This window comes from Solenopsis invicta, chromosome 8 (assembly GCF_016802725.1).
Source record: "Solenopsis invicta isolate M01_SB chromosome 8, UNIL_Sinv_3.0, whole genome shotgun sequence".
Lineage (NCBI taxonomy): Eukaryota > Metazoa > Arthropoda > Insecta > Hymenoptera > Formicidae > Solenopsis > Solenopsis invicta.
The window spans coordinates 2,672,629-2,688,142 of NC_052671.1; the positions used below are offsets into that span (position 1 = coordinate 2,672,629).

The 15,514-nt window shown below is 28.6% G+C and overlaps 1 protein-coding gene and 1 pseudogene across 2 annotated transcripts; both read right to left on the reverse strand.

Moving 5' to 3' along the window:
- Positions 1 to 453: 453 nt before the first annotated feature.
- Positions 454 to 12,034, reverse strand: LOC113003709 (odorant receptor 49a-like). Of its 2 annotated transcripts, XM_026134269.2 has the most exons (9): positions 11,856 to 12,034; positions 9,513 to 9,632; positions 9,304 to 9,421; positions 7,184 to 7,445; positions 5,370 to 5,480; positions 5,191 to 5,281; positions 3,507 to 3,652; positions 654 to 786; positions 454 to 571 (listed from the first exon to the last, which is right to left on the reverse strand). In XM_026134269.2, the coding sequence occupies exons 1-9, from the start codon at positions 11,991 to 11,993 to the stop codon at positions 521 to 523; spliced, it is 1,170 nt and encodes a 389-aa protein (XP_025990054.2). In that variant the 5' UTR covers positions 11,994 to 12,034; the 3' UTR covers positions 454 to 520. The 2 variants fall into 2 exon arrangements, with proteins under 2 accessions (XP_025990054.2, XP_039308517.1); XM_039452583.1 differs by lacking the exons at positions 454 to 571; positions 654 to 786 and adding an exon at positions 1,099 to 1,250.
- Positions 12,035 to 14,043: 2,009 nt separating this feature from the next.
- LOC105193682 lies at positions 14,044 to 15,130 on the reverse strand (annotated as a pseudogene).
- Between the last annotated feature and the right edge of the window lie 384 nt (positions 15,131 to 15,514).

A 15,514-nucleotide genomic window follows, 5' to 3' on the forward strand; every position in this document is an offset into this window, starting at 1 on the left:
AAGATGTAAAAGAAAAACGTAATATAAAAAAAAAGTTTTTTAAACTTTTTAAGTTTTTTAAACTTTGTTGTTTAACAGATAAAAATATATGTTATTATGATATTTAATTTATTTTATGTATAACTCTTTATACAGAGTCGTTTGAATTCTATCAGTACTGCATGTTTTAGGATTTAATTTCTCAGTCGCTTTTTTTGACTTATATGTAGCAAAAACATTAATTCTTACAAAATAGTATTACAAATATTGTTATATATTACTATCTGAGAGAAGACACTTTCTAATTTGAATTTATGTTTTTAAAGTATTACTTTTTGCTTTTATGTATGAAATGATGTTTAAAAACAATGTAATATGCTTGTATTGTGACTTTTTTCTTTTATTTATTCATGAATAAATATCACATAAACTATTATCTTGTTTAATTAAATTATATCTTACTTTTTTATTTTACTGTAGAAAATTTTTATCATGTGTATACCAATACGAACGGTTACTTATTCTGCTTTAGATCATGAAATTATTGTATGGAAAGAAATACCGTCAGAATGGACATTGACGTTTTCGAAATCTAAAAATCATTTAACGAAACTGTTAATGTTGAATAGATATTATTTTAATATTTTTCTTTTATTTACGTTGCATTTGCTTACCGCTGTAAAGGTTTCCATTGATATAATACATACACCGCCAATGTTCACTGTTATGCTTTTTGAAGAGATAATCATCATAAACAATAATGATTTTTGTATTGTTATAAGTGCTTCATACCATAACGTCATGTATCTAAAATTTTTTTATTTAATTTGTTAAAAAATTATATATTTGAAGTATATGTTATATACAATTATAAATTTTTGGAAAAAGAAATATTTATATGTACAGTATCTTACAAAGTTTTTTGTAACCCGTAATGATGACCCTTCCAAATAGGGATGTTCGATTCCGATTCGATTCTTTATAAGATTGATTTTTTTGGTCTAAAAATCGATTTTTTGAATCGGATTTTTGGTATTCGATTTTTTTACAAATCGATTATTTGTCCTAAAAATCTAAAAACCGATTCTTATTTTTAAAAATTATTTCTTTTTACCTATTGCCCTTAAAGCGTCGTCTAGAATAGAGACTTGAGGTTATGTATAATATTCCGGACGCGGTCATGCCGTTGGATATACAAATTCACGCATGCGCACTAAATTTGGTTCCATGTCAGATTAGACGGCTGAGTGTCGCAACTGGATATGATTAGACTGTGGTAAGGAGTTCAGTATTATTGTTATGTGAAAACACTGTTGACTGTTGGTGATTCGACGAGGCGACATTAATGGGCATCCACTGTACTTCCCTGCATAAAATCAGTCGCTATTTGCCAGCTTTTTGATATTTTGCAAAAATTTTACTGGACATATCTTGAAGTCTGTTCTTATCATCCAATAATTTTTTTTTAAATTAGAGTTTAACATAATGAAAAAAATTAAAATAGAGGAAACTGCAAAATTTGGTTTTGCAGTTTTTTCTATTTTAATTTTTTTCATTATGTTAAATTCTAATTTTAAAAAAATATTCATAAAATTTTTGATATAGGTTAGGTTAGGTTTTGATATAGGTTATTTTTGATATAGGTTAACAAAAATTTAGAGGTGCATTCTCAAAATAGTATACTTTTAGATAAATTTAACGTAATGAACAAATTCAAATTATAAAAAAAAAAACTGCAAAATTTGACTTTTTTTACAAAAATATTCATAAAATTTTAATTTTTGAGATTCAACAAAAATTTAAGGTTGTATTTTCAAGATAATATACTTTCAGATAAAAATTAGTTTCATAGATGGTTGTTTGATTTTGAATGGTATGTGTACCCTTACATTTAGAAGAACGACGTGTGGGGTCCAATGGACCCTCAGTGATCATTATGGGTTAACGGTGTATATGGTACTAGTGGTTAATTGTTAGGAAAACGAATTTTCTCTATTTTTTTACATTTAAATTGGCAATAGAGAAACTAATAGTAATATAATTTAATAATTAGCAATAAAATAGCATTAAAAAACCATGTTTTTATTTGTAATGTTTCAACTTTATTACTATGTCTGTGTTAATTTACATTTAAATTGTTATTATTATTTATATTGAATTGACTGAAATAATAAAATTGTGAAGCAACAAATTAGCCAGAAAATAATTACATTAAGTCCACGTTTTGTGTTATATTGCAATAGCTATGCCAGTTTACATAATACTAAAAAGTTTAATAGACGTAAAAAAATTGCATGGACAGGTAATGTTTATTAAAAACATTAATTATAACCTTTTTAATTTGTAATGGTCACCAAGTGAATCCCAGTTGCGCACAGAATAAATTGGACACAGCAAGTTAAACACTTCCGATTTTGATGATATTAGACTCATTTGACGCGTTTTTTGTACGAAACGAACGAATCTAGCAGAAAAAAGTGTCGGACTGCCCCGTGAACCGAAATATTAAGCACTAAAGTTGACAATTATTGAGGTTAGTCTATTTGTCACACCGACGTAATTTACGTAAGGCAGCGACTTGAAAATGCTTGGAAAGGGGAGAGGCTTTGCCTCTCCCTCCGCCTCCCCAAATCCCTAACCTAATTTGAATATAATTGTATAAGTCAAAAATTCGCGGTACATTCAACTTGCTGTATGCGATTCAGTTTGTGCGCAACTGGGATTTTCCCTGGTCACCCGGGGTTTTTTTGGACTCCTCGCTAACTTTAAGAGTACACAGACGATTTAAAAACGAACAACCTTCTATAAAACTAATTTTTATCTGAAAGTATACTATCTTGAAAATACACTCTTAAATTTTTGTTGAACTATCTCAAAAATTAAAAATTTTATGAATATTTTTCTAAAAAGAGTCAAATTTTGTAGTTTTTTTATTTTAATTTCTTTATTTTTTTAAATTTTTTATGTTGAAAGTGTTTATTGTGACAGGCGTGGAGGAGATAATCAGTTCGTAAATGAGGGACACAGCAACTATATTTTGTCTTAATACAAAAGATAAAGCACAACGCGAATACTGATTCGTGCAAGCGCAGAGACGGAAGAGAGCGAGCAAACGTACATTACGCTAGACGAACGCGGTAAGGGCAGCGGGGATACGCACACACATACAGACAGACGGACTCGCGGCGGAGAGCGCCATCTCATGCCCATCGCGCGGGCCTGCATACATACGCTCATCGGCTTACTCTTTCTTATGAAGCGCGAAAAACAATTTTCTTTCAACATTTTATTTAGAAAAAAATTATTGGGTGATAAAGAAAAGACCTCAAGGTATGTCCAGTAAAATTTTTACGACAAAATATCAATAGCTGGCAAACGGCGACTGATTTTGTGCAGGAGGATCTAGTGGACCCCACGTGACCGTTATTATTTGTAAGTGTGATCATTACGGGTTAAACAAATAAGTACAGATTTTATAAATTTGTTTGTGTTATTTAATGATTTTGTATCTTTGGACTGCTACTCACAGTGCGTTAGAAAATTCATCAGAATGGTTTGTCACTAATTGCGCCATAAAAGATAAGATGAAGAAACAAAGCTGATATGCTATTATATAACTTGTCGGTATTACAGCTTCAGCAAAATTATGCATGTATTTTATTACGTTCAGCAACTATTAACATAAGGGAATGACTTATCTAATTTTTATTAAATATGAAAATTTAATTGAACATGCGTAAATGTTATGTATATTTTAATAAATACGCACATGCACAAACACAGGATAAGCGAAATGGGATTAAATTACCTTTTCCAAAAACAAGACGTTGGTTTATATACATTTTTTTTACATAATATATGTGCCATTGACAAAAAGATAAAGTGTTTCAATAAACTGATTAATATAACAGTAACTGATGATATTTCATCAACTATAGATGTAGTTTCTGATAGAGATAATCAATTTATTAAAAGCTTTCTTTTTAAAGGATGATTCCTGTAATTTATACTGTATGAAAGCTTTAAGGTGGAGTTACCGAAAAAATCAATATTTTTTTATGCTTTTACAGTTTTTTACGGGATATTTTACAATTTATATCAAAATGTGCTAAAATAAAGTATAAAATATATCTCTGATCTATTAATTTTTTGATAGCTCCACCTTATTACTTTTTATACGCATAATAATCAGAGGTCATATTACATGAAAGAATTACATTCTATTCTTAAAGAAAATCAATGTTTTTCAAAATTTATGTATTTTTGAAAAATTTATTATTTCACAACTCAATTTTAGCATTATTTGTCTCTATTAGCGGGGACCTTTAGGTTAGGAAGTAACTGTATTCCAGGATTAAATTAAGAGATTATACTTTATTGTATATATAAAGTCGCGAATGAGAGCGAATGTTAAGAACGTGTTTCAGTCAGAGAGTGAGAGTGCGTGTGTGTTGTAAAAGTGACACACGGTTATAATTAGATGGCGTCATTGTTGCTTTTTAGCTCCTAATTTAAATAGTCTTTCTTTAGACAATTTGTGTGAAACAGTTTTAAACGTCTTGTTTTCAAGATATTTTATCGATTTAATAATTTTGTTTATCCTATGTGAGTACGTACACATATCTTATACTGGATAGAAACTGTTAACTTGTATGAAAAATTGATTGCGTATAAATTTTAAGATACATTCTATCTTGAATTTGGCGTTTTAAAACCTCTAATTTGACGTCTTTTAAAGTCTCTTTTTATCAAGAATATAATTCATTAATTAATTTAACGTAATTTAAATATAATTATTGTATGTAACTATGTTTAATTATTATAATAGTGTGAAAGGCGTAATTGTTTATTTTATTCTTTCTAAAATAAGCATGTAAGTCAACACACATATTTCTTGAAATTTAAATAAACTTTGAGGAGTTTATTCAAACTTTGAGAAATATGCCTTTTTTGCTTATCATTTGTCTTTTTTGCTTTTCCATTGCCAAATGTTGCTTTTACGCGATGCTAATTAATTGCTGCTGTACCGAGTGCTGTATCTTCGCGAGCAGCTGTCGTTGTGCAGTTAGCAAATGCTAATTTGTAAAAATATTCATTAAAAGAAGGAACTTATTGTAAGTTATTTTTAAAAAGTAAAAAATAAAAAACTAAATAGTGTTCACATTTCGGTTGTGTGCAGATTCTAATATTACGAAAAAGAGAATTACTTACTGTATATAAACTCATAGCAATGGTACATATGCCTACTATGAATGCAATAAGATAACACGATGCAAAATTTGTCGTAATCAATTTTAGAAGCCTTGAAAACAATAAATAAATAGAATTTTTTATTAAACAGAATTAGTAATTTTGTTACACAGTGCATGGTTTTAGTTTTAGATACTTACTTCTTTATTTTTCGATGAAGTTCCACTACTCTAATTATTCTTTCGATGATTATATTTGACTTGTTATAGTACGCTAATACATTTTTATCCACAATTTGTTTTATTCGATAACTGATAAGAATAAATTTTTATTAGTCACGCCGTTAAAGCAATTATTCGTTTTCTTACTCTGTTTTATTCTATGAAGATTTCTGATGAAAATTTTTCTCGAAATTTTTATACGAATTGGCACACTTCTCAAAAATTCTGAGAAAATTATCTATATTTTTTTCTCAAAACTTTTAGAAAAGTTTTAAAATTATACAGAAATTGTGAAAAATTTTAAAATTTACTGTAAAAATTCTGAAAAATTATATGGTACATTTTGAGAACAATGTTATAATTCTACTGAAACTCTTTCTGAGATTGTTTTATACATTTTTTTTAGTATTATGTAAATTTCAAAATTTTTTGCAGAAGTTCTGAATACTTTTATATATTTTTAGAAAATTTTTTATATTTCTTATAACCCGGAAAAAATGTTTTATATATAAATATAACCGTATATAAATATACATATATTAATGATAATTATATGCTATATAATTACATAGGCACAAAAAAAACAAATGTGTCATGTCCGAGAGACTACACCTATGTATCCCTGCGTATTTTGCCCTGAAATCGAATATGACCACAGAATTGCTCTATCAAGGCAGGATTTTTCTTTACACTCAAAAAATTACCAAATATTTCTTAAAATTACATTATTTAGTCCGGTAAAAAGAAATCCTGATTTAATGGCACAATTCTGAGGATATTCGGTTTCAGGGCGTCAAAATACATAGGGATACATAGGTGTAATCTCTCGGACATGACATTTTTGTTTCTTTGTGTGCCTGTGTATTGTGATGTGCGGACTTCTTTAACAGTTTCCCTAAGATAACGTTTTTCGCAATAATCAGTATATATGTATATAATAAAAGCGTTATTGTGACCAACGTGTATCTAAGAACAGTAGTTGGGTCTGTAATCGTAACAGATTTTTCAATTTTTCCGAGAAAGAGGAGTGATCTTATAAATGTTAGCATCAGTATTATTATATTGATTGTCAATTTAATTCGATAATATTACTTTTCTGATTCAATTTAATAGCTTAAATGTTTGAAACCTCGAACGGCGCACAGTTCGAAGAATCAGAAAATGTATTTAACAATCATAAAAAATTGTAGGATATTTAGGATCGTTATAAGGTTCTTAGATGTTTAAATGCGAGCAGAATTACTTTGAAAGCAGTAATGTGATAGCGACGTAGTAACGAGAGTGCTAGTTTTTGGAAGGAAGGATCCCAAATTCAAATCCCGCTTCCTTTTTATTTAGTCGCTTACAAAATATTGTTGCGCCCACGCAACATAGGATCACGCACGCGGCACTTGCGGAAATGAAGGAGACTCTTTTGTGAAGAATCTCGGTTTAATCGTAGAATAAAACCCAACGAAATATAATTGTAACACAACCGTTGACAGCTTAAGAAAGACTCAATTTGTTGGCCGACGTTGAGGCGCAATCTTTTGAGGTTGCGCCTCAGTCGATATCAGCTGCAATACCGGACTGCCAGAAATCACGAGCGCAATATTATTTCAGCATTAAGATTCTACTGTACCCGTTTAAGTTTTATGCCCATTTCAATTGTTTATATAAAACGTAATCTTATCTAATTACTGTCTCAAAAAATGATTTACTTCAATATTTCTGAAGGGCCTAAAAAAAATTTGTATAAAAATGTAAAAAAAATTTTCATCAGTAGTACTGTTAAACCTTTCACGTGTTTTTACCTGCAAATTTTGAGTATTGCGCAGCAGTGTAAATATAAAAATACCATTGCTGACAAGATGATTGTTGTTGTAAAAAGAGCAGTAATAGTACTAATCATAGAATATAAGTAAAAAATGTAATATTGTATTCCGACGTTTATTTGATACTCGGCCATGATTAGTAAATTATGTGGACGTGATTCGTTTAATGGTAGAAGAAAGTCGAAAATATCCGGTAGCAGTCCACTTATGAAGAGTGTAAGCGATACGAATACTACCAGCCCTGTTGTAGTTAATTATACAATATATGCTATATACAAGCATTATAATTTTTATTCTATTTCATGCAAAAGGCAATTACATGTGCTGTATGTGATCAGAGAAAAATATTAAGGAAACTATTAGAAAAGATGATATTATGAGCACCGTTTATGTTTTATTCATTAACTTTGGTAATAATCAATATTTTATATTGCATATGATTATATTTATGATTATATTTATCGAGATACTGTTTAATAAATTTTATATACTTAAAGCTATATTAATATTTATTTCTTAGGACATTTAAAAATGTCTGCATAATATTTGAAGAGGGTCATAACACGAGCCATTACAAAAAAATAAATTAAAAAATGGTTTTATTTAAAAAATATAATATTTTGTTACAAAATTATATATTTTTTAAAAAATAAGTTGTTAGAAAGGGCAACAATATAACTGCGAAGTTTTAAAATAGGTAAAGTTGAATAGCTGATTTACCTTAATTATAATAGAAGATACATCACAGACAAATTGCCAAAATGATAATTGTAATTAATGTTTTTAAACGCAGGTTTCTATAATGACAATCGATTTATCAAAGAAATATTTTAATAAAAAAATTTCGATAATACTTATGTTACACTTCTATCGTTACACTTCTATACCCGCATTAACAAAATACTATGGTGTTGAATTATTTTGCATAACTCGATATGTGTATAGATAAATGAAAAGTTACATAATAAAAAACACTGGAGTACATATATTTTTGTGCTAATATATTTAAATTTAGAAACAATAAGAAAGTATGTGTAATTAAATGTATCTTGAAAAGTTTTGAAAAACTTAAAAAAAATGTCTTGTAACAATTGTCAGGTATTCTGCATTGGCATATTAGCGCCAGTACAGCAGGTTATTAAACAAATGACTCTATAAATATTCCTAGCAATTTATCATTTAATAACGCAGATAATACGAGTGCTCATCTACGCGGTTCATAATATCATCTTTTCTATTTATTATATCACAAATAACTCAATAATAGGGTAAAGTCGTACTATTATGGAATAGATTGTTAATATGTGTAGCAAAATTCTTTCTAAAATAAGCACATGCGGTTGATTCCAGTATGAATTTATTACTCTTAGGATGAAATCCCTTTAGTAGAAAAGTCGCTAAAAATTTGTAAAATTGAATGTTGTGTAAAAATTTATCAAAGTGAGTCTTTAAACGTTGTTTATTATATAACAAATAAATATTTGTAATTCTTCATGCTGTGATATAGTAAATAATTGTGTTATAGGAAAATGGAAGGTCTGATCAAGAATCTCCATTTATTATTGCATATTCTAACTTTGAGTGCTTCAAAACGCTATAACAAAGTTTTTTATTGAGGGATTTCGACCATTTAAATTATGAGGCTCGAACGTTACAATCTTCAGCATTAGCTTTGAGTTTCAAAAATATTTCAAAGCGAATAAGTTTTGAAGGATAATGTTAAATAAACACAACTTTTTGAATATAAAAGAACTTTCTGATTGGTCAACTAGATTTTGATCCCAAAGCCTAGTTTGGATCAATATGGTCCATCTTATGAAAACCATTGTGTATTGTATTAGGAAAACTTTTTTTGATTCAGTAAAATTGGCAATTTTGATAAAAAATTTCACACACAACATAATACAGTTATTATCGGTTGCTAATTTTTGGCAATAAAACTTAAATATATTTTCTATAATTATGACAAAAATAAGAATTAATGTTACAATTTAAATAAAGTACAAGCTTTTAAACAAGGTATAATCCTATAACAGGCGACTTTACCCTATGCTTCTACTATGCTATCATCTTTTACGTAAACAAAACGATAATATTACATAACACAATAAATATAACTTTTTCTCCTTGATGAGCGTAATAATATAGTATTTTAATTTCTTCCGAGTCTGTCAAAGTCCGCCGATTATCATTAACTTCTTTCAGTGCTTGTTTCAGCTACATTAAAACAAATTTAAATTAGGCGGAGTCTCAACTGTAAAAATCTTTGAAAATCGACTTTATTGATTATACTGACAGTTGTACTTACTGTTTTACTATTGATGAAAATCGTGTGAAAGATAACAAATTGCAAAAGAGCCGTAGAAGCATTCAATAAAATCTTGATAATGACATTTACATTAAAGTCAACTATAATAAGTTGCGAGAACTATAAAAACATAAATCTCCACGTTAATTGCATTTAACAATATGACTATCGATTGTTTATTTATTACTCAACATTTTATTTATTTTATATACAGAATAAATTGTTATAAATTATAAATGTTTATACGAAGGCTATTTTTTTTTTCAAGTTTTGTTTTGCTGCATTGCTGCCTTCAGCTTGGAGTAAACGAATTACAGAACGAATTTCGCATTTGGCGGGAGCTTTGATTGCAGTAGCCGTGATAAAATAACGTTTACATTAAAACTACGACACGTAATGGCCGCACGGGTTGGGAGGGATTAGCAGATAGATTACTAAACACTATTGCGCAATTGCACGTCATCACTGACACTGAATAACTATTGTCGACGTAATGGAATTAAAAAAAAATAGCTCTCGTATTTCTAATCACCATAATCGCATCGGCTGATATTGACGTTTATTTAATTTTTTTAATTATTGTGATAAACATTGCCAAATGCCTCGATGGTCAAACTGGCTAAGATCCGCACCGAATGCAGAAGGTTCCAGGTTCAAACGAACTAATATTTTTAATAAGTTCTTTGCAGTTTTTGCGATAAGGGGACAATTGTAGAGATGCCTTAAAATTATTTAATTAATTAATTAGTAATTTAATTTTTGTGATTTTACATTTTTGTGTTCTTAAAAGCTGTGTTTTATGTCCGTCCAATTTGAGAAATGTTGTAAATGCTTGTAAATTCATCTAGAAAACTTTTGAGCACTATGATCCACTTTTAACCGTATAGTCATGTTTATCAACAATTCTCATTGTTTAAATGTATTACATGTTTTTATGAAGTAAATTTTAATCAGTTTGATATTGGATAATATTGTAAAATATATATAATTATTTTGTATGTATATTTTACATCATTTTACATGTTTGTAGCGTCGTAAATCTGTTTTATTTCTTTTCTTTGTCATAAAGAAGCATAAATTTTAAAAATCATACACAATAGAATTAAATACAAAGCATTAGAAAATTTATTTATTAAGTTAGTAATCTAATCTGATCTTTATATATTGTTGCATTATAGTCGCATCTACTTTCTACGACTTTTTGTATAACATTTGTATTTGTTTAAATTGACAAAAAAACGTTTACATCAAAGTGAAAAGCTTCTAGGAATTCTTATATATTAAATTATAAACATTATGTATATATACAGTGTTAAAGAAAAAAGAAGAGGAAAACGTTGCACAATTAAGGTTTTAAGGCTTATTTTGTCAGACGCTTATTTTTGCTTATTTTATAAAAAAAAAATGTTACATTATTCAAACATTGCCACATTATTTGATAATGACACTTTCTAGTTTATATTTATGTTTTGAAAGTTTTATTTTTACTTTGCATTTAAGAGGAATACAATCCAAAAGTTAAGTGGTATGTTGGCGATGCTTTCTCTAATACTAAGATGTAAAGTCAATTCTTATTTCCTATAATTTGGAAACAGTTCAAAATAATAAAAAACCGCGAAATACGTTTTATATTTTGGGGAATTACTATTTTAAGAGGATTAGAGAGGGAATAATCACATCTCGAATGTTTTGATCATTTGTCAGTTCCTTGCTCTGATGATTTAGGTTTCTATTTCATACAGAAGTATGAGAAATTTCACGACTTGGACAAGACAAAATTCTGTCTTTTTTGTGATACTACAGTCATTCTATATGTTGACGTGCCTGGACATTGTGTCTTTGGCTATAACGATTATATTTATTTGTCGGGGACGCAGCTTCCATCTTTAAATAAACACCATACTAGATTAGTGAAGTTATTTTAGAAATTCCGCTTGTTCTTCTGGGACTTATAAATCAAGAATGTTTCTGATTCGTTGACTTATGACAGGCAGCACTTTGCTCGTATCAAAAATGAGAGCTATATTCATACAATTGTCACATTTATAATTGAACATGAATTTCACGATTTTTTTATAATTTTGAACCGTTATTAAACTATAGAAAATGGGACAGTTTTTATATACACCTATTTGAGTATACATAAATATGTGCTGTATATAATAATAGAGAAAAAGAGAAGACGCTTATTATAATATAAATATGCAGTTGCAACAATAATTCTTTTAGGATTAAAAAAAATGATTTTTCATGTATCGCAATGTACATACATTATAAAACTTATTACACCATGTTATTAGTATTAAACTTATTAGAGAATGAAAACAGAAAAATATAAAATACCTCTGCAATCATCCGAGAAAGGAGTAACATATATAAGAATATTGAACGAAAACGCTGACACTTGGTACTTCCATAAGGCCATAAACCAAGAAGTCTCAAAAGAGTTTCATTAAATTTATAATATTGATCGTCGAACATGTATATATTCTTTCAATAATCGCGAAGCAAATAAAAAGCGGATCGGCAAAAGTAAATTTAAAAGAGCAGATATTTGTATTTTTTTTACAATTTTTTCCGTAATATTTATTTAATACATCAGTCAATTTTTGTTAAACTCTTCGTAACGTTTGATCATCGAATAACATATGTGAAGGAAATGTGTTGCAATAATTTAAAAATTATGACTGTTTTTTTCTTTCTCCGGTTGGTTTTATAAAATTATGTAATTGGCGTTATAGGCACCGCCAAGCAGGGAGATTATCGATTTGGCTTGCGTTTACGTTTTCATACCAAAGAAAATGACAGAGAGTTGAATTATCCAAATTACACTTTATGTTTGTACGATATCTTTTTTCCAAGGCAAGGGTGAAATAATATCCCCCACTTTTTTGTCACTTCGGCGCAAGCGTGGTTACGGGCTTCTCGCGAAACACCCTCATTGTTGTTGGAAACGTTGAACGTTACACTACGAATTACTCTGTTACTGTGTTTTTATAGTATGACAGAAATTTGTAATCAGTTTTATTTGTGATTATAAAAATATTAATATGTAGAAAATGTGCAGTTTTATTAAGTGTTTAGTTATATATGTGCACTGTTAAAAATACGCAATAATGTTTAATGTAACGGAAGCAAATTTCAAGCAGGTACATAAAAAAAATTTAATGTTATCAAAAGTGCAATAAATTTATGCACATACTTTTTAGTAATAAAGACATTAAATTAATGTATTTGTGTAGCTTAAAAATATATTAAATTTTATACCATTTTAACAGCGTGATATTCATGAAAAAGTATATTTGAAAATTGTGATAAACACAAATTATAAACACAAATTATAAAGCAGGCTTTTTGGGGAAAAAGTGTCGGACATGGCAGACCCATGTAATCATTAATAAGATGTAAAAGAAAAACACAATATATAAAGTGAAAAGGTTCAGTTTTTTTAATTTTATAAATTTTGTTGTTTAATAAAAATATGTTATTATTTAATTTATTTTATAGATAACTTTTTATACTGGGTCGTCTGAATTTTATCGTTACTGCATGTTTTAGGGTCCAATTTCTCAGCCGCTTTGTTTGACTTATATATAGTAAGAACATTAATTCTTACAAAATAGTATTACAAATACTGTTATATAATACCATCTGAGAGAAGATGCTTTCTAGGTTGAATTTATGTTTTTAAAGTATTTCTTTCTGCGTTTATTTATGAAATGATGTTTAAAAACTACGTAATATGCTTGTATTGCAATTTTCTTCTTTTATTTATTGATGAATAAATAACACATAGACTATTATCTTGTTTAATTAAATTATGTTTTATTTTTTTATTTTACTGTAGAAAATTTTTATTATGTGTACATCAATATGAACAGTTACTTTTTTTGCTTTAGGTCATGAAATTATTGTATTGAAAGAAATATCATCAGAATGGATATTGATGTGCTCGTAATCTAGAACAAATAATTTAACGAAACTGATAATGTTGAATAGATAGATTTTAATATTTTTCTTTCGTTTACGTTGCATTATCTTATCCATGTGAAGATTTTTATTGTTATGTCACATACACCACCAAGGTTCACTTTTAAGCTTTTCTTAGAGATAATCATTGATAAAAAATAATTTATATTAAAGGATACAAATAAATCAAAAATTAGCCAAGTCCTACTGTTTGGCAAAAGCTGAAGATACAAATAAATAATAAAAAAATCAAAAGTCAGATAATATAACTAAATTTCAAGAAACAGACGTTTAGAAAATGAAAAAAGCTTAATAGAAACACTGAAAAATTATCTGCAAAGATTAATATTATCCTCAAATTATTTTCCTTAAATTTACATTACAATTTAAGCAAATAATATGTTTAAATGCTTCTCAGCATACAACACTTAGGTTTTACCCGAAATATAACAAATTTTTTAATTATATATTAAATAAACATCCAATTTCACATAGCAATTAATGTATAAATCTTATGTGGTATTCTTAGCATAGAAAAGTTAACAAGTTTTCGATCTAATTCTCAATGCCTTCTCTTCGTTCTTGCATATGGTCCAATTTCAGGATCCATCACGAAATCGTACAAAACAGAAACTCATCAATTGTGTTGCGGCAAGTTATCGTAAAATTCTGCGGCTATACGTTTCACCTAAATAAAATAGTTGAAATAATAAATAACAAATTATATTATATTAACAATCGTATTTAAGCTGTATTAATTTTTAACATACCTCTGGAAATTTCGAACCAGGCACTGCAGAAAAGTCATGGTATTTGTTGTGATATCCAACATTGAAAGTAATGAAATATAGAGGACCGTAGTAACTATACATCTCAAAACCTTTTTTATACATATAATGCTCCGATATAAAATGTCCTGCTACAAGATGCAATCCCATTGCCACGAGTGTAAGCCGATAAGCAAATAAAACTACACTTTACCATCTGAAAATTAATATTTTGTTTTTTATCAGTTATTCAGTTTCATAATTTATATCAATTAATATAAAATGTATGCAGGAAAGTCTTTACTGATCTGTGCCATTGTCGATATGAAGCAATTGAAAATTTAATACCTCACTTACATGTCTTTCACGGTGATGTCTCTCAGTATTTGACAGTGATCCATATGTCACGCTGTCTGATTTAAAATTTTAGATGCCAATAAAGTATTCCTTAGGACAATTCGTTTCTATTTGGCCGATGTTATGTCTATCTCTGCATAAGTAGGCGCTCAAGATAAACCAATTATGATGACACATTCAGCGACTAACTCAGCTGTGTTAAACAGTTTTTAGAAATTTGTATATTTGCTTATGTTATGGATTATGCTTGTCGCAATCCTTTGAGACACCGTCCTTCTGAAAGATAAATTTATTATTCAAGCACCGAATAATTTCCCACATGCAAGAAAGTCTTTACTGATCTATTCCATTGTTGATATTAAACAGTTGAAAATTTAAATTACTAAAAGAATGCAGAACTTTATTATCATCATTACAGATTAATTAAAGTATGACCGAAGCAATTAAACTTTATGCACACGCACCACTTATCCTCCAAAAACCATTGATTAAGACGTCCTCGGACCAAGTCTTTGCGAAGATTGTCTCATTTATAAATGTGTGCGTGAAATAAACCGGTCTTAAATGACTGTGAATTAATGAGTAACAAGGTAGGCTCAAGGTAGGCTCAAGCACGTGCTTAGATGTGTTTATGAATTACAATAAGGCATTTTCAAATAAGATCATCTTGAACAAAGTAACGATGTTTGTTTTTGGATAATAATTGCGTGTCAACAGGAAACGCTTGAGGCTTTTCCTAACGTCCAAGATTTCCCTCTTCCATTTGTTTGTTCTTTCTTTTTAATATTTTATTGTGCCATACCGTCCGACCAGCGCCTTTATGATGCATGTATTGCATCTTTATGTGCGTACACGATACGAATTTTGTGTCGTTACAGCTCGCGTTTACGTTTTCATACCGAAAAAAAT